General features: G+C 47.5%; 1 protein-coding gene and 1 non-coding gene across 4 annotated transcripts in view; one reads left to right on the top strand and one right to left on the bottom strand.

The window, feature by feature from the left end:
- The window catches only part of LOC126531618 (limbic system-associated membrane protein-like), a 227,860-nt gene that overhangs the window by 10,396 nt on the left and 191,636 nt on the right, over nt 1–25,828 (bottom strand). For 2 of the 3 annotated variants that reach the window (XM_050179227.2, XM_050179229.2), the window contains exons 2-7: nt 22,486–22,605; nt 18,740–18,949; nt 8,707–8,828; nt 7,204–7,245; nt 2,906–3,056; nt 1,274–1,552 (exon numbers count right to left, since the gene is read on the bottom strand). In XM_050179227.2, coding sequence (XP_050035184.1) covers nt 1,274–1,552; nt 2,906–3,056; nt 7,204–7,245; nt 8,707–8,828; nt 18,740–18,949; nt 22,486–22,605 — 924 coding nt within the window. The remainder of the gene's footprint in view (nt 1–1,273; nt 1,553–2,905; nt 3,057–7,203; nt 7,246–8,706; nt 8,829–18,739; nt 18,950–22,485; nt 22,606–25,828) is intronic. The other variant, XM_050179228.3, reaches the window with a different exon arrangement.
- TRNAS-CGA (transfer RNA serine (anticodon CGA)) lies at nt 13,720–13,792 on the top strand. Its single transcript has one exon. It is a non-coding gene; the product is annotated as a tRNA-Ser (tRNA).

Genomic DNA, 25,828 nt, shown 5'->3' with positions numbered 1-25,828 from the left:
GTATTCCTTTCTAATATCATACGCAATTACTGTTCTTAATGGTAACTTGCCTGCTGCGTTATAGCGATCTCTTGGACCTAAATCACACAAACGTCGCAATGTACTGCCGCCATGTGACTGCCTTCTGCATCATGACGTCACGACACAGTAACCTTGAAAAGAAAAACTAAATTGGGCATAAAAATGCATTTAATTAAATTATTTAGAGTGCTCTGAGGCTCTTGGATTTAGAAGTCGAGGACCTGGATTTATCGAAAACGAAAATGAGAACCCAGAATTATCACGTCATTGCTCCTTTAATTCGGGGCCAGCTCCGCACCCATCGACGAAATGAAATTCTGGTTGAGCCTCTCTCTTCTGCGCGAAGCTCATTTATGCATCTAAAGAAAACCGCTGTGGCTTCGAGTTTGGCGCTGTCCAAGTTATTTACACGCTGCTGTCTTTTGAGAACCCGGCCACAATGATGTGCTTCGCTGGAAATAGATTTTAACTGAGCAAGTAATACCTACGATTCATGATTTATTGCCTCTCTGACACTGACAAAGAAGCGCTAAAAGTAATGGCAATTGTTCTAATTGTTCCGATTCTGGTGTTGCGTGATAGATTCTGGTGATAGAGGGAGACAGAAGAAAGGAGAACGGCAGGCAGGTTAACAAGAAAAGAAAACCCAGTTTGCTACCCTACACTGGGAAGAGAGAGGAAAGGGAGGTAAAGAGATAGGAGAATAGAGAGACAGAAAGCGAGCACAGACGCACAATTACAGTCGGTAACTATCACCGCATGCTATCATCACACAGTAGCACTCATAGCCGTAAAAAACATCTGTTCAGGCTACAGCCGCTTGTACAGTTCTGTTGACCTTAAAAACTGCAACAGCGGCCTCGGAGGAACAACTTTCGAATGCTGGCCTCACAAGCCATCGCGCTTGAGGCCCCATACGAGTGAAGTGCGTTAGCATTACGTCGCACCTCTGAGGTTTCGAATCCATGATTTAGACCACGTTCACCACATTGCAAGTTGTTCAGCAGCTCACTCTGCACAGGTCCTGCCTCTTCGAAGGCCGAAGGACTTCGTTCTTCGAAGTGGCAGGATGTGTGTCGAGTAAGCTCCTGAGCAATATACGTCTACCACGTGACCGGCTTCCCACACTTCACACGCATACACACTTTTCTCCTTTGACACTCCTAATGCTAACGCAATCAATAGAATCAGAAATCGGGCAGGTTTCATGCAGTTACGGTGTGCAGGCTTCCGCTCCGGAAGCCCATAGTACCTTGAAGCTCGATGGTGTCCGCGGTGACGCCGAACTTGTTCTTGGACTCGCACGTGTAGTTCCCGTAGTCTCGCTCGGTGACGTGCTTGAAGCGGGCCGTATAGTGGTTGCCAGCCGTGTAGAGGGACACGGACTCGCCGTGCATCAGCCACGTGCCGTCGTTGCGCAGCCAGCGCGTCGTGCCGGGCACATCCGAGTGCGTCACGCACAGCAGCTCGGCGTTCAGGCTGCCGCCCACGCCCGACGACCACTGCAGCGACGTCTTCACCGTCGGCTTGCCTGCGAACGACGCACGCTCAGCTATTTCGGAGTGCACTCGCAACCGCACCCGGCCGCACATTCAGCCTCTCAGTCACTTCTATGAAAACATGCACTCGGCGCTGGTTCAATTTGGAAGCTAGCGTTCACGTCCGACATATTCAACAACCATTACAGTCGTTACTCCACAGTCCACATCGAGAATATGTCCTCAACAAGGATGCTATTTATAATGATCACCGACAGTGACGCTTCAAACTCATCTACAAAACATAAAACATTCGCTGACCACAACTAGGTGATATTCGTCACATAGGACGGCAATGCGTACTTCCTTCAAATGTTTTCACAATCCGGAAACTGCGAAAAAGCACAAGCACTTCGCGACCCAAGCGTGTATGCTGTAATAGAGGGGTGCAATATTCATTCGGCTGAGTAGCATAGAGTGAACAACCAGCTGCATGCTACATGCCTACGGCGCGAAGAAATTGTTTTTTTTTTTTTTATTTGGAGGGAGTAAAGGCGCGGGGGTGAAGGACAGGTGCTGCATGGTGGAAACTGGCGAGTAGCAGGTTTGTCTGAGCTCCCTATTACTGAGAGATCACGACATTTTTCGTTATTGTACGCCGGTCTGTAATTCTTCCTGGAAAGGATGTTTTCGATATTATGACATGCCGTTGAGCCTTGGGGACTTCCAGTGTGGAAACGTGGGTCCTCTGAGTAGTCTATTAAGGTTTAACTCTGCGAAAAGTGTAGAATGCCTGTTTCAAGTCAGCGAATAATTTTAATACTGCTTTTCTCAAGCAGGCAAGCAGGAAAGCACACCTACGTTTGTTCCGTATTCCTGCTTTATCGCTTTCATTTACCTCTTCTGTTAACAGGTGTGTGGTGCAGCTGTTCTATCGCTAACCCTATCACTCGCTATTTTTCCGGATGCATGGCTTGTGGGCTATAACTAAGGTTACCATATAACCTGGTTCATCATTCCTTTTTTCATTAGTTTATTCATTCGTTCACCAAACGTTTCACGGGTTCATGTTGCACAATACCGTGATTTGCCGTGCTCGCGGTCGTCAGTGCTTGCGCACTTCTGTTATTTTTACAAAATGTTTAATTATAGCCTTGGCGAAGAGTTCTTCGAAACTCATTCTCACTTACAGGCATATTACTTGCTAGTTTAATCAACCGTTATCATTATTTCCTGCATGCTCCGCATTTAGCTTAGTTCTATCTACTCACTATCTTAGCTATGACATTATACTGCTACTAGAGGACAGCCCATTACATCCTCAGTGTAGGGTAGCAAACCGGTTAAGCGAAACTGGTTAACCTCCCTGCCTTTCCTTCTCCACTTTTTCCTTCCTTCCTTCTTACCGAGAACTTTCACGGTGATGTAAGCCACGACGGGCTTGCCGTAGCCGTTAGAGGCGGTGCACTCGTAAGTTCCGGAGTACTTCGAGTCGGCAGCTTCGATGTCGATGCGGTTGTCTTGAACCAGCTTGGTGACGTCAATAGAAGAGTCGTTCTGAAAGCGACGTAAATTTAAAAAAATCAATCGAGTGGTGAGAATCAAATGTTATTTTCATGCTTTAATGCCTACGGCGTTCCAATTAGGCATAAGTAAGTAATTTATCAGCACTGGCTGGTGTCAATCAAAATTTAAGCGTGACATTGATTGTTAATATGAATGTTTTTAATTAATAATGAGCCTTACGCCGTGAGGCAAATACACCAGACGGAGCATAGCTTCAAGATTTATTTGTTTGTTATACAAGTCAGTGGGAGGTCACATATCAAAAAACACGAGAAAGCACACGCATGCATAAACGCTGCACATTTCCGCTAAACATTCCAGCTTTGTAAAGCCTTAGTAAAGCTTTGCCTATGCAGAAAAAAAAATGAAACAAGCAGCGAGCGGCTGCTGCGCTCCTACCAGACCAGAAGTTTTTTATAACGATAACAAAAAGAGAAAAAAAGATGCCTGTGGTAAGAGCAACGTCGCAGTGGTTCTCACTCTATCCCGAATGAGCTCATGGAAGTGCTTAAGACACTGTAGAAACATGAGCTTATCTACAAAAATATGATTCCCTATTTATTATTTTTTTTTGTTCCAATTCGCTTGCGGCACAATCTTCGAGCTAACTGAAATAAGACAGGGCGCCAGGGTATTTATTACCCACACATTAGGCTCCTCTTACGAAAAAATAAAAAGCGCCTCTTGGTCTTCTAAGCTTAGGATCGCGAAACTTCACGCCTCTGGACAGAGATCATGTCCTCCTCCTGTGAATCCCGGCTTCTGTGTGTTCAACGTGTACTCGTGCCCGGCTATACTGTACGTGTACACTTGAATTTAGAAGCGTGTTAATGAAGAAGGAGAGTATCACTTTTATCATACGATGCAATAGTGTATGAAAAGTGGTTTCTAATTTGAAGCTCTGTACAACGTCTGTTCATTAATTTCTTTTGGTGGCGTTAGGTACGTCGACAAATATCGCGTCTGCCGTTTCGACAACGCTTCGTCGTTATGCCACCACATATGATATATAGAGGAACGCGCTGCATCATGTCCCGATTCTAGGGCGCAGCTTTCTTCATCCCTCATGCTGCGATCTGCTGCGACAGCATCCACTTTTTTTCTTGCATCGATACTTACTTCACATGTGCATATTGTGAGCATTTTCTACACATATGCCCATAGGCCTTGAAGAGTGGCTTATTGTGAAGAAGCAGCGCGAAGACGGGCAAGAAGGCAAGAGACATACACAACGAAGCGCTGAGAACAACGTGTCTGCTTGCAGATATAGAGTCTGGATTATCTGGTTAACCTCCCTGCCGTCTTCAACCAGCAAGGAACAACCCCCTCAGCCACCCCAGACCAACTGGACAAGCGCCCAATAACGGAAAACAACATCCTTGGAAACTGGTCTACGCGAACATCAGTGCGAGCTGCTATGAAGGCGCTTGTGACAAATTGTGATTGTACAGTGTGTGACGTAGGATGGGACAGTGGCACTGTGTAGCACTAGGAACGCCTTCGCAGACTGCGCGACACTGCCTACTGAAACAGTTCTGTATTGGATATATGTGTGTGTGTGTGTCGGAGGGGGGGGGGGGGGTTCATTCTTTTCCTCTCCCTGACCTATCGTATCCCTTTGCCCCTCCCCCGGTACAATGTAACCAACCAGAGATAATCTCTCGCTAAGCTCCCTGTCTTTCCTTTCTCTCTCTCTCTCTCTCTCTCTGCCGTCTTTGTCCTTTTATCTTTGTCTCTCTCCCTGAGGGATTGGCCAAGAACCGGGTAGTTCAATATAAAATAAGAAAAAAGAAATCTTGCCCTCTGTGAGCAGTCTTCGTTTTCTTTTTGTCAGTCCAAGTGAACACAATACTGAGGAGTGGTTCGAATTGTGTCAAGAGCAGCAATATTCGTGATGTATCGACAAGTGAAGCTTACTTTTAATGTAACGGCGAAAATAGGACCTGCAGCATACGTATAAAGGTATTGATTGAACCGTGTGCCCTGTGGCAGGCTTCCCGCCCGTGTATGTGAATGTACGTGGCGTGAGTCGCATAGCACATCGCATGCAGTAAACTATCCTTATGATGTATCCTTCCTGCGCCCGCTCGTGCGGTTGTAGAAAGCCAACAACCTTTTCGCCACAACATTACTATGAGCAGCAGTAATCGTCATCATTATCACTTGTACTTTCTTTCTGGTAAAGGAATGCGATGTGCGTTTGAAGGTATCATAATGTTGCTGATGCGAATGTACCAATATTACAACAAAATAAGGTACTGTGCATAAGAATCATGGAGTTATTTTTTTTTCTTTGTGTGGCAGAATTATTGAAGGAGTGTAAAGTATCCAACAACGATAATGCGTCGGCCCCACCTCAATCGAACACCGTATCGCAGCGCAAAGTGTTTCCTGAACGCAGGAGAGCACTTCGGAAAGTGCGAATTTGTACACCGTAGTGAATTTCGCGGTTTCAAATACTGAGAGAGCTGCGGCTTTAAAGCTGTGGAATGTCGAGATTGAAGGAAATTATTAAAGTTAGATGCTTTCAATAAAAAACCTGCACTGGCACGTTATCCCTCTATGTCCAATTATAAATATATCAAGCTATGTTGCGATCCCTCCTTCAAATTGCAGTATGTTAGATCTCGTCTATCGCTTTGTCGCTTGAAGAAGCTCCATTGTTACTTGTACGGAGAAAAGTTATTATGTTCAGTTGTTATTATACTGGTATATTCGGTAGAAGTTATACAGCCTGGTACTTGAACAGGTTCCTAACTATTGGTATTTGAATATATGAGAAGTTCAGCTAATAGTCCGGTAATCTGCTCATCAGGGGCACTGAAGCATGACGAACACACTGCCAGGCGCACAACTACAAGCAAAAAGTTTTGCAGTGAGCCAGCCGCAAGATGTCAGAAGGCTTCCGCTTACTGCCCATGTCACAAAAGCGCACGTCAGTGACGAAGCAAAAATAAGAAAGCCGGTGCATAATCACTAACGCTCCCTTCTCCCCTCTGGACAAGCATTCAAGTCCAAAAAACAACAGCAGCAATATGTCACTCTCGTCGTCATGCTGCAAAAGGCATGTAAAAAGCGCAGCAGGCCACCTTCTCACTAAAACGCTGAAACACAAACTTGTCACAAGCGCTATATTTTAAAACACATGAGTGCAAGCCAGGCAACTGTGCAGCAGTAAAAATTTCCCTTGAATAAAAAATATCTTCCTACAAAGGATGCACGCTTGATCCTACGCGTCAGAAAATATGATAGCGTAATGTTCAACGTTACCCACTCCTCATCCCAACACACCTGACACTCCTTTCTCATGACATCAATTCAAAAACAGAAATGAGCACTTTGTAAAAGGCCTTAATGGACGCGCCATGCTGTATGTACACAAAGGGACCGCGGGATGATTGCGTGAGCCTCTTCAAATAGCGTTCCTTTGATATTTTTAAACTATTATTTCTCGTCCTCGACGACAGAAATGGCGAGAAAAGCCTCAACAAACTGTTGCTAAGACGGGTGTGATCTTTCACCGTTCACTCGAGAAGAAAAAGATTGCTCACGCATAGAAAAATAAAACAACTAAACGAACCAAAGAGACAAATTATAAAATCACGGCACAAAGACGCAAAAGGACAAAACGACAAGGGAGCGATGAAGCTCACGCAGAACAAAAGACGGCGGAAATATGCGCACAAAAAAAAAGGAAGGTGGCGGCGGGAGAGCAGCGCTCTACATTTGAAGGCACGTGCACTACGGAAGCTGGGGTTCGCCGGGCAAGAGGGCGTAGCGGGCTGCGCCCACACGTCGCAGCACCTCGGATTCAACAGACAACCCCGCGTCTCCTCGCCATGCAACACCGGAAGACGCGGCACACACGGCACACGGTTTCTGTGAGTGGACGAATGCACAACACGGCACACAAACCACCCTGGAAGAGGCAAGGCGGCCACGCAGGCTTTCGTTTGGAGACACAGAGAGGGGAAAAAAAGAAGGAAGAAAACGTTCTGCCAGAGGGGGCGGGGGCATGAGTCAGAAGAAGGGCCGGCCACGCAGGCAGCAAGATTCTAGCGGGAATGTAGCTTTCTGCTTGCACACACTCGTACTACGTTCGTTGCGGTTTTCGCTCTTAGAGGCAAATGCCACTTACGGACCTCGACGACCGTGCCACATTTGAGGTGCTGATATGATCCTGTAAGCATTCGGAAACAACATCCACACATTTAACACGACGGTATCGCAATAGGGCTAATGGTTTAAGGGACTCTACGTCATGCGGGGGCCACTAGATTGAGTCCCTCTTGCGTCTGGCTTGTCCAGAAAATGCGCAGGCCACTTAAGTTGCAGAGAACAAGAAATGGAGACCCTGTTGAGCATTACGGGCTGTTTGTTGGCATTTAGGTCAAGTGCGAGCGCAATAGACTGATAGTATAGAAGTGAATGACACAGAGCGTAACTGAATTGCGCAACATGAACACAAAGTTCCAAAATAAAGCAGGCAGAATGAAGGAACATAAAGAAACACAGTCAAAACACAAACACAACATAAAAGCGCGGCTATGTCTGTATCAAAGAGGCCAAAGAAAAAAGATTACTTCCCAGATACCCTCCGCTAGCATAAGAAGCCGCTTCAGTTCCTATTTGTGGGAGCAGAACAAGTTTCGTTTGGCGCAGAAGGCATGTTTTATGGCATAAGTAGGGAATAAGATTTCTGCATTTTGGTTTGTCATGATGTCGCTCACGTGCTTTTATGCCACCGAGAAGCACGGTGACAGGGCAGAAAGCCTTAACGCGCAAAACTCATTTTTGTCTGATGTATTGAGCATGTTAACCCAAACTTCAGCCTTTTATTGCACTGTTGAACCACATCTTCAGCAGCAATGATTTGCACACGTATGATCACGAAGCGAACGACTCTCGCCCACATGTATTATTTGCACATATGTGAAGAAGACTGAATGTGCAACAAACCGTTGCGAAGAACTTAGATATCCTTGAGTCGTCCTTTTGGACTTTGCCTAGCAGCTGTAAGGCAATCAGCAATTGAGTATCTATACTAAAAGCAGCGTGTACTAATGCCTCGAGCGAATAGTCGCATCGGAACTATGTTTGCACAGGGTGCACCTTTCTACTACGTAATATAACATAAAAGAATCCGAAATAAATCGGAACCTTATGTGACCGCGTCGCCAAAATCTGTGACTGTGTGCGCTGAACAGCACGCATTGCGCACTGCGCAAAGATTCTGCGAAACAGGGAGGAAGACAGTTGACAGGTTCTCGGCCACGAACAGGGTCCCGTGTGGCGAGGATTTCGTTCAGCTCTCCTACGTTCGGCAAGCGAGCATCACACAGAAATGAAGCAACAACATAAAATAGAGGCGGACAGCGAGAGCAAATGATATAAGAAAAGAAAGCATGTGGGCAGCTATGCAGGGCACGCCCAGCATTCGTTCATTCATATTCGTAACAGAGACGTACGTCGTACGTGGCGGAAGGGTGCCGTGCAATGGTTTCCGCCAACGCCATGACACAGAGCTTTGGGGTGCTGGCTCCCGTAAGCGCATAACGACGTGATGGGAGAGCGTGGGGAACAGACAGCAACAAAGTCTTCACAGCAGATTACTAAGAAAAAGAAAGGACAGCTCACTTACCATGTGTCGCCACGTGATGGTGGAGTCGGGCTTTCCGCTCGCCATGCAGCCTAAATACAGGGGCTCCCCTTTCATTACTGTCACCTCGCCGCTTTCCGGAATTGTCGACACCTTGGGGGGTCCTGCGAGTCGCGCGGGTGGGACAGGTTAAGAGTGCCTTGTGGCAAGCGAGATGAGCGAAAAGTTTTCTGGGCGTTGATCCTTTCAGTTAGCGGCGGCGACATGAAGGTGATTCGTAGACAGGTTGGGGCGCTTTTCTGCGAACAAGCTCAGAAGTTTCTTATTATAGGTGATATCTCATCCCTATAGATGAGCGATGCATCGGCACTAACGTTAAAAGTGTGGTACAAAAGAAATAGCGTTGATCTGAAAAAAATCAACGGCAACTTTTGCCTGTGGAGTACTCACTATGTTATCCTAGTTCAACTGCAGACACGTAGTAAGATACGAATTGGCAGATTTTCATGTAGTCTGGCAGATTACTTGATGTGAACATAATTGTACGTGGTTTGGCGCTTGAAAAATATTGTCGAGAAGAAATATTTGGCCAACAAATTTGCCTGTGATCAGCACATAAGAATTATATACCATTATATACGATTTCACGCTTGTCATGAGCCGAACCACAAGAAGAAGACTGCTACGGAGGTCATCGTCACCAAGTGTCTCCACCGTGAAGACAACACCACCGCGCTGGCCGTACACTATGCTCTTCATGCCTGTGGACCCAGTGTCAAATCTGCGATTCCTAAACAGGCAAGTCCTTTCTGCGTTTCTTGAGGGAATCGCGCCAAACGAGATAAAGGACGTGAGAATAAACGCACGGAAGAATGTCCTTGCAGTAGATGTTCTACACCGTAGTGCACTGCAAAACCTGCGGCACGTAACGGAGATCGACAAAGTGCAAGTGCGATCCATGATTCCTACTGGCTGCAGTGGCACTATCGGCGTCATTTATGATGTCGATATTTCTATACCAACCGACGACTTACCGATATTAATAAAGCCAACTACAGAAGGCACTCTTATCACGCACATCGCAAGACTTGGCAACACCCGTTGCCTGAAGCTGTGGTTTGATGGAGACAGCCTTCCCTCACACGTCAAAGTTGGCCACGTCCGCCATGCAGTCCGCCCATACGTACCGAAGCCCCTGCAATGCTACAAATGCTGCAAGATGGGGCACGTAAAAGGTGTCTGTAGGAATAACCTCGTGTGCCCACGTTGCGCCGAATCTCATTCAGCAGATGCCTGTCGCGCAACTGTGTTAAAGTACCCTAACTGCCATGGTACTCATGAGGCCTCATCGAATGATTGCCCGCGGGTGAGGAACGAGCGAGCAATACTTAAACGTATGGTACGGGACCATTCAACACACAGAGAGGCTGCCGCTACTCTCAGGCGACGACGACATCGGCACCGAAGAGCAGCACGAAGAGTCACGTCTACTGAAAGATATACACCATCTTCCGACAAAGCGGCTACCGTATCAACGCCAACTTCCACAAAGAGCGACAGTGCGAAAACGAAGACTGGGGCAACACTCTCGCCTCCTGAAGAGTGGCCTGCACTTCCACGAACACAGCCTGCCTCGGAGTCACATCAAAATGCGCCGCCCTCAATGACCCCACGAAGCGCGGATGGGCCGACGACTGAGGATCGCCAAGTCATAGTGATGCTGAAGTCACTTATGGACGCCATGCGCATTCTACTGAGCAGCATGAAAACCCCGTCGGCACAGAGCGCGCTGCAGGTGCTGGACACCTTGAGTCCGGTGCTTGCGGCTCTAGGGTAAAACCACGGCCCGAGAGATGCCGTCGTTTCAAGAGGAAGTCAAGAATGCATTTGTCCTTCAGTGGAACGCCAGAGGGCTTAAGTCACGCATGCCCGACTTTAGACAATTTGTCTTTACGCACTAGTTCCCCATTATCGTGATTTGCGAGCCCAACCTGTCAGCTCCCATCAGACTGTCCGGGTATGAGTGCTTCATGTCCTCTACCCACGGAGAGTGCAGCAAGGTTGTTGTGTTTATACGCCGTGACTTGACTTATGTACATCACCCAGTGCCTCCTGACGAAGCAAATCAATACGTTTGCTTAACAGTGAAAAAGAAAAAGCTCACGTTCACAATACTTGGAGCCTATTTATCTCCAGCAAGCCGTCTAGATTGTGAGCGCCTACGGGGAATTTTAACATCGACTCCACAGCCGTGGGTGCTCACTGGTGACTTTAACGCCCACCATTACCTATGGGGAAGCTCCAAAGTTAATTCTAGAGGCAGAGCGTTGGTGTCCTTTGCCTCTGAACGCGAATTTTGCTTGTCAAATGATGGAAGCCCTACTTATCTGCGTGGATCAGCGTATAGCAGCTGCTTGGACTTAACCTTCGTTTCACGTTCGCTTTCGAGAAGAGTGCACTGGTTTTCGGATTTAGAAACACGGGGAAGCGACCACATCCCAACCTATTTGAAGATCGAAGGTTTGACTAGCTCCAAGTCCTCCAGAACCATCCAGTGCACCGATTGGCCTAAATACAAAATAATAATGGAAGACTGTTGTCGTGACGGCACCTCGTGTAACCTACAGGGCGCGATAAAGGATGCCATACAAACGACCACGCATTTGCTTTCGAGGAGTTCTTCCCGCACCGATTTCGACATCGAACTAGCAAAACTTCGAGCAATTCGCCGTCGTGCGGAGCGAAGATACAGACGCACGAAGTCCAATCATGACTTGAGATTGGCTAGACGAACACAAAAGAAAATACAGCGTCAAATGAACAAGCTGGCTTCGCGACAATGGGTATCCTTTTGCGAGTCCCTGGATCCGCGAAAGCCATTGTCGCTTATATGGAGGACTGTTCGTGGACTTCGCACAACCTCGGGTCAGCGCCACCCGTTTAAATCTCTGGCACTTTATCTACGATGTAGTGATATTGACGTCGCTGAATCTTTCTGCAGAAAGATTGCTGGTGAGGCAAATTCCGATGGAACGGGTACGGGAACGCTCGAGCACCCACTGTTTTCACGCGATCCCCGCATGGAATGCCCTTTTTCTATGGAAGAACTAGAAGCTGCGCTGGCTTTGTGCAGGCGTTCTTCAGCGCCAGGACCTGACGGCATTACATACCGTGCCCTGTGTAACCTAGGAGACCAAGCTCGGAAGGCACTCTTGCTCCTGTACAACGACTCCTGGCAGACGGGTACAGTTCCGCAAGAGTGGAAGTCAACTCGCCTCATTCCACTTCTCAAAGCTGGCAAGTCGCCTTTGGACATTTCCTCATACCGTCCGATCGCACTAGCCAGCTGTGTCGGAAAAACAATGGAAAGAATGATTTTAACACGTCTGGAATGGTACTTAGAATACTATGAAATTTATCCAGATGCTATGGCCGGATTCAGACGGGGCCATTCGTCAACAGACAGTGTTGTTGACTTGATAGCCTATGTGCAACACCAAAAGGCCTGTAAGCGACTATCTGCTGCTCTGTTTCTAGATGTTAAAGGAGCTTATGATAATGTCACTCATGAAGCCATCCTTAGCACGTTAGAAGCCGTCGGACTTGGTGGTAAGATGTATATGTGGGTGTGCAACTACTTACAGAGGAGACCATTCTACGTGCACACAGAAAATGGCCCGACATCCGAGCATTACAGTAGCCGAGGAGTCCCTCAAGGAGGAGTGCTTAGCCCGACTCTTTTCAATCTCACCCTCAGTGGATTGGTTTACAACCTGCCAAGCACGGTAGGACTTTCCATCTATGCGGACGACATCTGCATTTGGGCATCAGGTGTGACACGACTTCAGCTTCGCGCTCGGCTTCAGAAGGCAGCCACAATGACATCTTGCTACCTTCGTGAACAAGGACTTGAAATTTCGTGCGGAAAGTGCGCAATGGTGGCATTCACGAGGAAGCCAATGTCTGGTTACGGCGTATCTATAAACGGACAACTTATACCATACAGCAGAAGTCACAGATTCTTGGGAGTCATAATTGACAGAGACCTGTCTTGGACTCCGCACGTCAGTTACGTGAAAAAGCGGCTGACTACTATCTGTCACCTGTTCAGGTTCCTTGCAGGAAAACGTTGGGGAGTATCTATACAGGCTATGTTACAGCTTTACATGGCATATCATGAGAAGCCAACAAACACTGACACCAAGGACAACATAGGGGAAATTACTTGTGTTTAATAAATGAAATAAAGAAACGATAAATTAATGGAAATTAAAGTGGATGAAAAAACAACTTGCCGCAGGTGGGAACCGAACCCACAACCTTCGCATTTCGCGTGCGATGCTCTACCAATTGAGCTACCGCGGCGCTGTTTCCCCATCCACTTTCTTGGGTATTTATGTGTCGTAGTAGAACCCTGGGAGTGTTAGCCAGCGCCATCACTCACATACCTTGGCGGCGGACGTGGAACGTCTTTCTTGCCGCAGGCGTCACGAGAACGTGATCTTTTTTGGGTGAAGGCAACTGGTCAATAAACCCACACATGCTACCTGAAGGCATCAATGTTGCCGGATTCGAGACCCTCGTTATGTAATAAACGAGAAGAGAGGGGATTAACCGAGGGTCCCGATTTTTATTAGTCATATCATGAGAAGCCAACAAACACTGACACCAAGGACAACATAGGGGAAATTACTTGTGTTTAATAAATGAAATAAAGAAACGATAAATTAATGGAAATTAAAGTGGATGAAAAAACAACTTGCCGCAGGTGGGAACCGAACCCATAATAAAAATCGGGACCCTCGGTTAATCCCCTCTCTTCTCGTTTATTACATAACGAGGGTCTCGAATCCGGCAACATTGATGCCTTCAGGTAGCATGTGTGGGTTTATTGACCAGTTGCCTTCACCCAAAAAAGATCACGTTCTCGTGACGCCTGCGGCAAGAAAGACGTTCCACGTCCGCCGCCAAGGTATGTGAGTGATGGCGCTGGCTAACACTCCCAGGGTTCTACTACGACACATAAATACCCAAGAAAGTGGATGGGGAAACAGCGCCGCGGTAGCTCAATTGGTAGAGCATCGCACGCGAAATGCGAAGGTTGTGGGTTCGGTTCCCACCTGCGGCAAGTTGTTTTTTCATCCACTTTAATTTCCATTAATTTATCGTTTCTTTATTTCATTTATTAAACACAAGTAATTTCCCCTATGTTGTCCTTGGTGTCAGTGTTTGTTGGCTTCTCATGATATGACTAATAAAAATCGGGACCCTCGGTTAATCCCCTCTCTTCAGCTTTACATGGCGTTGTTCGTTGGATTCCTGCGATACAGCCTGCCTGCAATATCCAACACCTGCAAGACTAACCTGCGTACGATTCAGAGTATTCAAGCCCAAGCCCTTAAGATATGTCTTGGCTTACCACGCAGTGCATCAACGGCTGAAACCATTGCCCTTGCGCAGGATTACCCAATCACGACGCACATTACCGTTGAGAGAATGCGGATGCATCTCAGGCATTATGCTAGGACCCCTTCCCACCACTTGGCGAGCCTCACTGCTGCAAGGCCCTGCTCGACCTTTAGCAGTATTGTCAGTGCACATCGTGCGTCGTTTACTTCAGGGTACGCACCTGCGGCCAAGCCAGCATTTCCTCCGTGGTGTTTGAGCCGTCCACAAGTACATCTAATGATTCCGGGACTACAGAAGAAGACAGATCTACCGGCCCCTGCTCTAAAACAGCTGAGCTTACTTCTTCTGCACGAAAAGTACAGCAACCACGTGCACATCTATACCGATGGATCGACTACGTCGTGCAGTTCTTCTGGTGCCGTGGTTATACCAACGCGAGGAATGACACTGCGGTTCAAGACATCGCATGTCACGACCTCAACGGCGGCAGAACTAACGGCCCTGCGTCGAGCACTGGAATTCATTGATTCTAAAAGACCTAGAAAATGGGCTGTGTTCTGCGATTCAAAACCAGCACTACAGGGCACGCAGTCAGTTCTCCGACACGGATGTCATGACCAATTGACATACGAAGTTGTGAAACTTTACCATGATGTCCAACAAAAAGGTCACGAGGTCGTTTTTCAATGGATACCTGGTCACTGTGGAATCAGTGGCAATGATTCCGCCGATAACGCTGCTCGCACAGCACATCAAGGAGAGCACAGCGTTTCAATTCCGCTTTCGAGGACTGACGCTGCAAAGCAGCTTCGACACCTGGCACGCAGTCTCAGTGACCGAGTGGAACTCACCAAACTTACGACTCACGCGACTGCATCGACTAAACCCCTCCCTGCAACTTCGACCTCCACTCGGACTTCCTCGACGTGAAGCTGCACTTCTCTGCCGCCTTTGGTTAGGAGTGGCCTTCACAAAGGCATACTCTACATTAATTGGAATGACTGACAGTGCAGCTTGCGAGGTCTGTGGCACCGAAGAAAACATCGACCACCTGCTGTGCCACTGTCCAAGATATGCCTCAGAGAGACAAGAACTTGCCAAAGCTTTCCAAAAACTGGACAATCGGCCGCTTTCTGTGCAGGTGCTGCTAGAACACCGCCCCCATCGCCCGTCGGCCCATAAAGCGGTGAAGGCGCTTTTGTGTTTCTTAAGGACGACGGGTTTGTGCGACCATCTGTGACCATTAACGCGATTTCTGTAAGACCACACGCGTCAGCGAACTCGCCGCAATTTCCTTCTTTCCTTCCCTCCTCTCTCTCCCTGTGATCTTTGTTTCCCCTTTCCCATTCCCCCGGTGTAGGGTAGCCAACCGGACGTTATTCTGGTTAACCTCCCTGCCTTCTACTTTTCTCTTTCCTCCCCCCCCCCCGTAAATCATTGTTATGCTGAGCTCATTTTATTTTATTTAAAGGTGCCGTTATAGCCGTTTTGAGCGATCTGTTGGCGCCCACTAAATGTAAGAACATCACTAATACCACTTAAATTATTCAACACACAAACGTCAGCCCGGTAGTTCAACTACTATACTGAATACCGCACACTGAAGAAAAGCACTGATCTTCACTCGCAGAAATGTATGCGATCAAGAGGTGCATATAACTTAAACATACTATATCAGAAATATTCAAGTCCAATCACTCACTCAAATCTCACACGTTATGTTCTGGCTGATTCCTGTCACATATAATATGTCAGATGCTCACAAGCCACAGAAGACGAATTTTGTTGACGGTTTCATAAAAATGTAACTAAATGTAAACAAGTCAAATTATTCCTAGTTTCTTATTACCTCGCGCAGCTCATGTGTGCGTAAGTTCAAGCAAGTCGCGCATATCACCATCTTGCGCTTGACGCTGCGCAACACAGCCCTAATAGCAATGTATGCGCCGCGCAGTGGATGATCACTTAATGTTACCACAACTATGTCTGGACATGGCCGGATTTCTGGTCGTGGTAGCCAACAAGTCGCTACTTCTAAAGAGAGAAAGAAGCTTTAATGATATGCTGAAGATGTTAGCCTGGATGTTCGCTTGACATACTGCTCCACGTGCTGGGTGATGATTATGATATATACAGGGATAAACACCCAACAGCACATACAGTGACACACACACACGTATGCACTACCCAGATATTTACCAAGTTACGTTAAGGCTCGTGGCCCGCAAGAACGTCAGCAGCGCCTTCGAGGCGCGTAGCGCGAAAGTGGCACAGTTCTAAACTCGAGTCCCTTTGCAGGTGCAGTGCCGCACCTTCAAGGACCCTCTCATCTTCAAGGATACTTCAAGGATACTTCAAGGACCCTCTTTCTGACGCGTAGCGGCAGCAGTCGCACAGAACATATTGCAAGTTTTCCGAGGCGTTACAGTCAGAGCACACTGGCGAGTCCGTCGGTTGAATTTTGCGCTTGAAGTATAGTTCGCGTAGGCCACGTTGAGCCTGATGTGGTGTAGGCATGTTCAGTGTCATTTGCTTAGGCATCGTAGCATGTAAAAGTCACACGATTGATCAGTTTCATATAGAGTCCCATACTGATGGCTCGCATCTGTCCAGTAATGTTCTAAAGCATTCCATATCATTTGGTTCGCGTATTCTCCCAAAAGCAGTGTACGTTCGCAAGAGTAACAAAATGCGCCGCTGCTTCATCCCAAGCTTTCTTGACGCGACAGCATTCAGGCGCATTTTGCTGACCTATGGTTTTCGTCGCTTGCGTCTGGTAATGCGCACTTGGGCTTTGTCTTCTACTATGAATGCATTAGTAGCCAGTTTTAGGGCGTGTCTACATTTCCAAGCAGCCACCTTTCTTATCTTTCGTCAGTACAAGCAGGGTTAAAATTTTGCTGCGAGCCAATTTTCGAACAAAGAATTGCATCAACGTACATATATTAGGATGCATTTGGCGTCACCGTTGCATTGCATTATGTGCAAATATGTGCTCATTTTATCTATCCGACAACGTTACCACAACTATTTCCAAAATTTACTGACAAAGCTGTATTCAACATTTCTTTTTCTATGAATCAGTACTGCACCGCTAGTGCAAAACATAATGCTCACGGGATAGCAATCCCGAGCGCGTACCCTTCCAGTGCTAAAAATGTGTCAGAATACAAGATTGATTACATTTATTCGCGCTTTCCGAGCGCAGCTCTAAGGCGCCCGTTCCTGCAGGTTGAGCGTCGGCGTCCCTCGGCGTAACTGCGCGACCGCGCTCGTGTGGACACGCGCGTTCGTCGCGCGTTCGTCGTCATCTTCTTCCACAGCTGGCTCCGATAGAGCTCATCATGCCAGCGCTCCCATACTGCCCCTCCTTCTGCGAAAGCACTGACGACACTGGTTCACTACCAGTCGGAGTGGTGATTTCCGTCTCAAAATATCGCGAAATGAAAACACGTAGCGAGCTGCGCTCAAATTTCGAATTAGGGGGTATCGTAATGTTCGGACACTTAATTTTTTATGCGAAGCATATTACTAGAGCTCAACCCAGCTCCTCAGGCGCGGCGGTGTCGCCTTCAATGACCTTTAGTGACCCCATGCCATACCACGTGACACCGTGACGTCACGACAGAGGAGAAACGGGGCTCCAACTCGCGCCGTCGCTCGCGGCGTCGCGGCGGTATGTAAGCAGCTGCGCTTGTTTCTAGGTGGCTTTGGCTCAACTCTTGCAAGATGGGCTGGGTGGGAATCGAACCAGGGCCTCCGGAGTGTGAGACGGAGACGCTACCACTGAGCCACGAGTACGATGCTTCAAAGCGGTACAAAAGCGCCTCTAGTGAATGCGGTGTTGCCTTAGAAACGAGCTGTTTCTAAGGCTCAGGCGTGCGTCGCTTGCTCAGGCGCACATTTCGTTGCCGCGCCGAACGCTGCGTTGCTCGACGCTCACCGCGTCCAATGCGGGGCGCGTAGTCGCTGCGCCGTAGCCCATTGTCTTACACCCCTTGGCGGGTCGACGGGAACGCTGTCGCGTTCCACTCTTGAAGGCGAAGCAGAGTAACGCATGAGTTGTTTCTTCGTCTAGCCGAACCAAATATAGCCAAGCAACAGCAGTTCACCAGGCTAAACAGTTGTTCAACAACTAAAATAAAGGCTAGTATGCTTCGCATCCTGGGCTTAACCTTAGCTAAGCCACAGCCATATTTTATTGCGGATGTCCGGTAGGCATGGTATGCATGCCAAAAACATCGCTTTTCTTTTTTCCTTTCGTCTTTTCTTTTTCTTGTTCCTTTTTATTTCTCGTTCTTTCTCGTCATTACAACCCCTATGCGCCCCACCCCAGTGCAAGGTAGCAAACCAGAAACTCGCCTCTGGTTGACCTCTCTCTCTCTCTCTCTCTCTCTCTCTCTCTCTCTCTAATGCGCCTTTATTGCAATATAAAGTTACGAGCTCAATTTGCGATTTCGTCTAGAAGCCATCTGAAAAGGATACCGGCTCCGGGTAAGCAGTAAACGTATTTTCTGTAATATGTATGAGAAATAGTGCCCTAGAAACGATAAGCTCATGGTCGGGAAAATGTCACAATAAGTTGGCGATGCCAACTCCACATCGTTGCGGACAGTTACAGCAGTGTGTCGCTTTTTCAAAGCTTCACCGCACAGTGAAGGCATACCTGGAAGGACGATCTTGTGCTGGATGGAGTTTGGCTCGATCTGACTGTTGACCTTGCAGGTGTAGACGGCGTCGTCCGAGGCCACCAGGCCATCAATTTTGAGGTCGCCCTCGGGACCTAGGCTGAGCCTCGGGTCCGTGACCACACGAAAAGTCCCAGCGAACAAGATGTCGTTGTTCTTGAGCCACACCTTGATGAACTCATCTTCGCCTGCACGTAGAAAATAAGGATCCCGCTTTACCAAAGAAACGCTGCGATAGGAGGAGGAAAGAGAAAAGTAGAAGGCAGGGAGGTTAACCAGAATAACGTCCGGTTGGCTACCCTACACCGGGGGAATGGGAAAGGGGAAAACAAAGATCACAGGGAGAGAGAGGAGGGAAGGAAAGAAGGAAATTGCAGCGAGTTCGCTGACGTGTGTGGTCTTACACAGATGAATGAAAAAGAAGCAGGGAATTTACTGAAGTACCGCACAAGTTTTAACAATGGCTGGGTCATTTTGGACCCATTTTTCCGTGGTCCCATGCTTAAGATAACACGTGGTCATATCTTTAATTTCGTAGCAGCAATCCAGGATCACATCCAGGAATTTTGAACGTTGTTCCTGTGGCCATCTGTCGAACTTCACGGCAATGCGCAGCGTAACTCAATCCGCCTTTTCCATGGCGCGAAGACGCATGCGCCCTGCCCTAGCGGATTAGTCGCGAAACATTTTGGAAGGAATGCACTCGCGGCCGCGCAGCCTGATATTGAGGACAAGTCCCCTGAAAAAAAAAAAGAAAGAAGAAAGCGCACGGGCGCGCACTGTAATGAACATTCGTGCCGTTTACCGCGTTGGAATTCCTACGTCGGTGCGGTACCGAATACGCGCATAGGATGACTGCACCGCCACATTAAAACAGAAAGCGCCCAGGGCTTCGTCCGGACTACACCGCGAACCATGTAGTGGCCGCCTTGCATTGATAGATAGCAAATTTATCGATATACCTCTGCGTTACACTTCGGCTTAAACAAGACACTTCAAAATGATTCCGTTGCTGACGAAGTTTTCTTGCAGGGTCGGCCCTCTCTTACTGGTGGTGTCAGAGCGTCTGACTTCGCGTACTCGTTCAATGCATGGTATTACAGGGTCGATACGACACCGACGAGACGTTGACGCCACCTATTCTGCACAGTGTGTCGCTGAGACCATTTTATCCTAGTAGGCCGACAACGACGCAACCGACGGGATTTCTTGTCAACGGCACCGACAAAATCAGCGTGCGGACCATGACCACTCGACCGAACCCCACACGATCGGCCGTTGAACCGACAACGCGATAACCGCAGTGCCTTGAGTCGAACGCATGCCTTTGAAGTTGAAATGACCAAACTTCAGTCCTCTCAAGCCGTGCACATGAAGTCTGAGCAAATGTTGATCCTGTTTAGCGAAGGTTGGTTTAGGCCTGGCCCCGTCGAGTTCGTGCACCCGCTACCGATGGACCTGAACTTAAAAATGAGCAGTTACAACGACGGAAACTGCTCCTGTAGTTCAGTTGCGGCAATATATAGTGATTAGATATCAACTATTGCTCGCTTCAAATGGCGCATCCACAATAAGCGGCTACACAGCGCCGTGGCAACGTGTATCAAGGTCACCGTTCCCGAAGGCTGCCGGTCGCGTTCGCTACGTGTAGATGGGAGTGTCTGTACGTACTGTTGAGTTGACACATTTCTCTTTAATTCGAGAGAAGAACAGTTTATCTCTGAGTCAAACGAGAAACAAGAGACAGTGCATTCGGTACAGCAGCATAAACAACCTCCTTGCTCAGTTACCGACGGTGTCAGCGATGGCATCCGCGTTCTTGAGAGAACTACGCGGCCTATAAGCGAGCGCTCATACCGAGCACAGTTTTCTCTAATGATAATTCATGGCACACGCAAACTGTAAGCATGATGAAGTTAAAGAAAAACGACAATCAGTGATAACAGCCCGTAATATATGTGCCTCGGCCGCTCATATTGACTCCGGGTGGAGCAACGCGGCTCATACGCGCAGATGAGTATGTTTTTCTACGTTCTGACATTATTTCGTAACAGTGAGGAGCCGTGTCCGCGATATTCGAAGCTAACAACCATCCGTGGCTGTAGATATCGATGTGAACAAATGCACCGCTTTGGCAAATACGACGCGGAAGGCTACATTCTAAGACTTCTGGAATATGCGGAATGTCTAATGATCGCATAAAAGGAATACAAAAAGCGAGGTGCACGAACAGACATCAACGACACCAAACTCTAAGGGAGCCGCATTGGCAGACGGAACTCGGCGTGCCTCTATCGGCCGCACTGTTAGCGGAGCAGCGCACTCAGTCCTGATCACCCAGTAGTTAATGAGTGCTACATGACCTCCAGGAGAGACATGCTGCCCTGAAAAAGTCATTAATTAATCGCGATCCACAAAACGTACAACCGACGCATACTCAACATGGACGCAGGCACACAAATCAACCGGCGAAAGCCCCGGTATACCCTTCCAAAACGTTTCCAGTGGCGTGCGGCAGAGGGCTGCACAGGTATATTAAAAAGGCGGATTGGCAGCATTTTTAAAATGATATTTAAAAAGGCTGCCAGAATTTCAGCAACTTTCAATTAGCAACGTCGAGAGGGTACACCTTTATATTAACGTGAGTGTTCATGGCACTTATTCGTAACCTTCCTGCTGCGTTATAGTAGTGTCCTCACCAAAACAGTGCTATAAGGCAACAAAGATGTTATGACTAAGTGCGTTAATTGAAGGGTGTGGCCTCTCGGTGTTGCTAGCTGAAAGTTGCTGAAATTCTGGCGGCCTTCTCAGCTATTAATTTTCGAAATTCTATTCCTTCAGTTACGCTTGAGCACTGCGGTGAAGTTCGACAGATAACCGAAGGGGCAATGTACAAAATTCCTGGACATGTGCACGTTGAAACAAAGCTTATAAAGTTATATGCCAGAGCAGTTTATCGAAGTGAAGAAAAAAACAGGAATCCTACCGATCGACAACTGTTTTGTTCAATAAATCATCCCGCATATACAAGAGAGATAACATTACTTTAAACTGACAAAGCAGGAGCGTCGACGGCAACTCTGTAGAGTAAGATGTTGGGCTGCCGAAGGGCATGAAACACTCGACTTCAAAAGACATAAAATAAAAAGAGAAAGCTTGACAGTCATTAAATTCAGTGAAGACGCGGCGAAAGCAGAGCTGATGTAAGCAGAGCTTATAAAACAAGATGTCATGCAATGCGTATGAATACATGGACGAGATAAGGTTTCGAGACTTCACTCGTTAAAAGAAGTCACCGTTCGAGCTGTCCCACATTTGGTGATTTGTTGCATAGACACTATAGATTTTGGAAATGGACCATGCGCTCAGACTGCTGGTATATATATACGAGGAATGGCGCTTCCTCTGAACGATGAATTCGAGGGTGCCTCGAATCAACAACTTAGCCTTCTTGCAACGTTTACATCACAAAAAAAAAAAAAAATACGTTCACTCAATCCAGATGTCCTTAGCGAATTTCCATTAAGAAATAGGCCACGCCCACAATCCGAGACTACATATCCGGCCTACAACGTCAAAGTGATCTGCACGGAGTCAGAAACCCGCTTTAGGCTCCCAACCCCTTACACACAATTTCCTTGGACTTTAATTAAATCCCTTCGATGAGGCTTCCATGCTATGCTTACACAGTGAAAAATGAGTTTTTCCAAAGCTGCCTACTCACTTGACTGCACGATCTTGCACGGGAGAGACACAGAGTCACCAAGGCTCAGGAAGAATGTCTGCTCTTTTGTCAAAAACTCCACTTTCCGGTCTTGGGGCACTTCCGTTTCCTGGTCTTGGGCTGTAAAGTTGAAAGGAAAGGAGGCAGGGCTTAGCACCATAGCAAGTCGCTTACTTATAGACAAGAATTAAACATTGAATAAAGGTGTACACTCCGAACGGTTAAACAAGCTTCAGCTTATGCCATCCCTCACTCTCAAAACGATGTAGAATTGAAACGCTATTTATTACATCTTAAGCGTCGGACATATCATTTTCAATGTTCTTCTAAATAATTACATCATACATTACATACTGCTTGCTACCAGTGTTAGGAGATGCCATTGCAGTATTAAAATAACTACGGGTTTTGCAGAGCTCCGCTGCATTACAGATAGACACCATGGAAAATAACCTTGTTCTCACAGCGTTACTGGTTCTGCGTTCGTTTTGCTGCGTAATTTTTATAGCAATTTTTTTCTGTCACCATCGCAATAACGTGCCGCACTGTTTCGTCATGCAGGCAGTTGTAGGTCCATGGTTCTGTCTGTAAAGCGTCGCGGTCTGGAAGGGGTGGCTCTGGGTTTTATTCTAGATTAAGTGAGCTGTGTACGTAGAAATTACATTTATTTGCTTTGAGTTGTCCCCTGACCCACGACTAACGGTGCTTATCAAAACCCTATGAATTCAGTAGATCATTAAAGCCGTAGGTATCATAACGGTGAGACTTCGTTGCAACGTCCCATATGACGTCTGTCATTTTTACGTGTTATTTCTAAAATTTGTACTCAAATGATGTGTAATTAATACAAAATCCATTTATTTCAGTAAGAATGGCACAGGAAACCTGAACAGATATAGAACTGCACGCGGATACTTTTTGGTAGGGGAACGCAAGGCACTACGGCAGCTTCGCTGAAGCACGCTTGAGGACAAGTATGAATTGTTATTGTGAAAAAAAATTCACCGCCGATTACGATACTCCCTAATGCGAAATTTGAGCGCAGCTGTGTACGTTTTCTTTTCTTTCATTTCGCTATATATTGGCTGGCTGGGATAATCTGTCTCGTGTGGCACGTTGCAAACGCAGCGAAGTGTGGCGCGAGTGCCTCGCTAATCAAGATATCGCTAGAGGAAGCGCGTTGGTGACGCGTGGGCGCGATTCACAGCAGCCGCCGCAGACGACATCCGCTCATGCAGCGCTTTGTTTCCACAGAGATAACGCGCGCTACTCTGGCGCCATCTCGTAGCCGTCGTCGCCGCAAAGCTCCTCGTGCGCGGCACTACGATTCTCTTACGCTTTCGCCATGCCCTACTCCTCGGCTTTCCTCCTCGCGTTCTCTTTGCTCTCACCCCTTTTTTTCATCGCCGTTGCGCTCCGCGTTGCTCTCATCTCTCGCTATGCTCGTTCGCTTGATTACGAAGTGGCACGTCGATGCCGACGCTCGCCCCAATAACGGGCGCGGAAGAGCTGCGCTCTAAAATATTTTGATCTACCGCCGCTCCGTAGTGGCTGCAGTTTCTGCTCCTGAGCACAAGGCCACGATTTCGATACTGTGACGCTCCGCGACCGCATTCCCAAAGAGTAAAGTGCACAAACGGCCATGTACCGAGATATCAGTGCAGCCTAAAGAAGCGCAGGGGGTCTAATATAATCCTGGGCCATCAACTACGGCGTCTCTATAATAGCTCTAATGTAGCGTTTGTGACTTAAAGGCCTACAAATTGTTATGATTAAAAAGCAGTCGATCTTTAACTGCGATATGAACCCTCCGCGACATCATAATACGCACGTAGGGTGGCCCTTCCAATACAACAACAAAAACTACATTCCCGCACGCGTGAACTGCGCTTATATCATATCCTTTCAACACTGAAACTTAGGTGGATACGAATAGGTGTCGGCGCACAGCCTTGAGACTGCCTGCAACATCTCTGGTCGCTCGCCTATCAAATTAATAACTTCGTGCTGCGCATATCGAGACGCGCTGAGCGCATCGAAACGGGCTCGCCATGTGAGGCATTCTGCGCGACGGACGGACGGTGTCCACGGCGCAGCCTTGACCACGCCCATTTTATAGATGAACGCGGCGCAATAAGGCGCCCTTGGCGAGACCGCACTGCGCAGCAACGTACCATTACCGGCAGGCAGAGACGTGTCCGAAAGGACGTAAAATATTCATGCACGCAACGAACACCACTCGCAAAATACGGACCCGAGAGTGCGTGTGCTCGACGGGTGAGCCGGGAATGACGCGCGCACATCTTCTTTTCCTTTCTTCCTTCCGTCTCCCTTTTATTTCATTCCTTCACATTCTTTCTTATCTCATCCATCGCTTATTTTTTTTCCCATTCTTTCGTTTCTTCCTGTCCTTCTTTCTTGGACCCTGTGTTCTCTTTCTTTGGTTTCTCTTTTTCTTCTTTCGTTCATTCCTTTATCCCTCCATTTTTACATTTTTTATATCTTTTACCCATATTGCTCCTTTCTTTTTCTGTTATTTTTTCGCCGCATGTTTTCTTCTCTGAACATCGGCTCCTTGTTTTTTTCAGTGCTATTTCTTTTATTTTTTTCATCGCCTTCGTTCGCGTCTCCCTTTTTATCATTGTTTAGTTCCTTCGTTCTCTGCACTTCCAACCTCCCATGGCCCGATCTTCCCCCCAAAAAAGCCAAGACAACTTGCTAGCGCGTTATGGACGAAGCGAACGAGGTGCCCAGAAAAAGGAGCCATCAGGTATGCAACTTATCCCAAGCGGAATATCATGGAATACGCTTGTGGATTGGCGAGAGAACTCCTGCGGCGAAGGAACTGGCGTAGATGTGCGCAAGTTACGCCGAGGTCTGACCGCACATGTTCTGAAGCAGGGACCGTCTGAATAATTCCGCGTGATGTATGTATATGCCGCACAGAGAGCAGATGCAGCGCGGCCAGGAGATTTTGCCGCCTCCGGACAAGCCAACTTCGGCTTATGCTGAGACAAGACGTCGGCGAAGAAAAGAAAAAGTTTGTGTTGGTAGACCACAAACCCGTAGTAAGCGAGTGACAAAAAAGATCGAAATGCCTGACGGTGTGGTCTAGACTACAGCACGGATTCTGCACGGAAATGAACCGCCGCGACAAGGGTACGTGCGATCTCGTTGCTGATAGTGGTAAAAAAAACAAAAAACAAAGACATAAAGGCAAGTACAATCTATGCGCTTCATTTTTTTTTTCTTCGCGTAATGAAGGACGCGTGGGTTATTTTTCCTCTGTAGTTACGCAACGCAAACCAGTAACTAGTTACGTCAGCTTTTGTTGTTATTATCG

This window comes from Dermacentor andersoni, chromosome 5 (genome assembly GCF_023375885.2).
Source record: "Dermacentor andersoni chromosome 5, qqDerAnde1_hic_scaffold, whole genome shotgun sequence".
Taxonomy (NCBI): Eukaryota; Metazoa; Arthropoda; class Arachnida; order Ixodida; family Ixodidae; genus Dermacentor; species Dermacentor andersoni.
Note: the sequence above shows the minus strand (reverse complement) of the source record. Positions and strands in the feature narration are given on the sequence as shown.